Source organism: Rhincodon typus, chromosome 26, assembly GCF_021869965.1.
Source record: "Rhincodon typus isolate 14 chromosome 26, sRhiTyp1.1, whole genome shotgun sequence".
NCBI classification, from domain to species: Eukaryota; Metazoa; Chordata; class Chondrichthyes; order Orectolobiformes; family Rhincodontidae; genus Rhincodon; species Rhincodon typus.
In genome coordinates, this window is record NC_063357.1 from 1496121 (window position 1) to 1497452 (window position 1332).

The 1332-nt window shown below is 55.0% G+C and overlaps 1 protein-coding gene across 1 annotated transcript in view; it reads right to left on the reverse strand.

Moving 5' to 3' along the window:
• Nucleotides 1-361, reverse strand: part of smg6 (SMG6 nonsense mediated mRNA decay factor) — a 340627-nt gene extending 340266 nt beyond the window's left edge. The window contains 1 exon segment of the mRNA XM_048612318.1: nucleotides 252-361. Within this exon segment, the coding sequence (XP_048468275.1) occupies nucleotides 252-339 (88 nt within the window). The 5' untranslated portion in view covers nucleotides 340-361.
• Nucleotides 362-1332: the final 971 nt, after the last annotated feature.

Consider the following 1332-nt stretch of genomic DNA (forward strand, 5'->3'; position numbering starts at 1 on the left):
TGGGGGTGGGGGATGGGGGTGGGGGATGGGGGTGGGGGATGGGGGTGGGGGATGGGGGTGGGGGATGGGGGGGCGGTGGGGGAGGGGAGGGGGGAGCGGGGGGGAGTCGGTTGCCGGGGCCGTTACCCGCTCCCGGGACCGCGCTGTGCCTGGGCCCGAGCCCGGCTCCCGAGCCCGTGGACAGTCGGTGGCCGGTTTGGCTGGTTGCCGGACCCCTGTGCGAGCGCTGCCCACCCTGGGGTGTGTCTTACCGGCGCGGGCCGCCGCCGTGCTGAGGTTTCGGGCGACTTCCCGGAGCTCGGCCTCGGAGACTCGGACCCGCTCCAGACAGTCCGCCATGTTGTGGCGGCGCTGGACTACACTTCCCATAATTCCCCCGCGCGACTACATCCCCCAGAATGGCCAGCGGCGGCAGATGGCGGCTGCGGAGGCTCAAAGTACGGATCGGCCCGCCCCCTAGCGGCAGCACGGTAAACACTAACCACAGCTTTCTCTCCCGTCCATCCCCAGCCAGAGACGTGGTTTCTGAAACACACAGAAACAGAAGTTGCTGGAGAAACTCAACAGGTCAGGCAGCATCTATGGAGAGAAAGCAAAGTTAAGGTTTCAGGTCCAGTGGCCCTTCTTCAGAACTGAAGATCCTAGTTTTAATTTCTGTTCAACAATGTTTATTGTTGCACTTCTACAGGTTGTCCCCAATTAAAGTTTCCCCTCTTCAGCTCAACCCATTTTTACATTGTTTATGATTTGTGGACTGTTTTATTCATTTTCTCATTTTCATTTTGATGTCCTCTGCGTCTCGATATCCATCGTCACAGGAACCCAAAGGTAGAAAAGCAACAAACTGTTCAAACTTGAAACCAACAAATGCTGGAGATCACAGCGGGTCAGACAGTATCCATGGACAGAGAGCAAGCTAACATTGCAAGTCCATATGACTATTCACCAGAATGACTACAACTCTTTGGAAGAGTTATCTAGACTCGAAACGTCAGCTTGCTTTCTCTCCATGGATACTGTCTGACCCACTGTGATCTCCAGCATTTAGAGATAGTAGGAACTGCTCTGATGCTGCTTGGTCTGCTGTGTTCATCCAGCTCCACACCTTGTTATCTCAGAATCTCCAGCATTTGTTGGTTTCAATACAGATTCCAGCATCTGCAGTAATTTGTTCCTACAGCTCTTGGGAGGTTGTTGCCCTGAGAGCCCTCAACTTTGACTTTGAAGCCCATGAAGGCTTTGTTGCCTCAGGTCAGACATAGGAAACCTAGGCAAGGAAGCCTTCTGCTGATTGCCCTATGTTGTGCTGCCACTGTCTCCCCGCCCACCCCC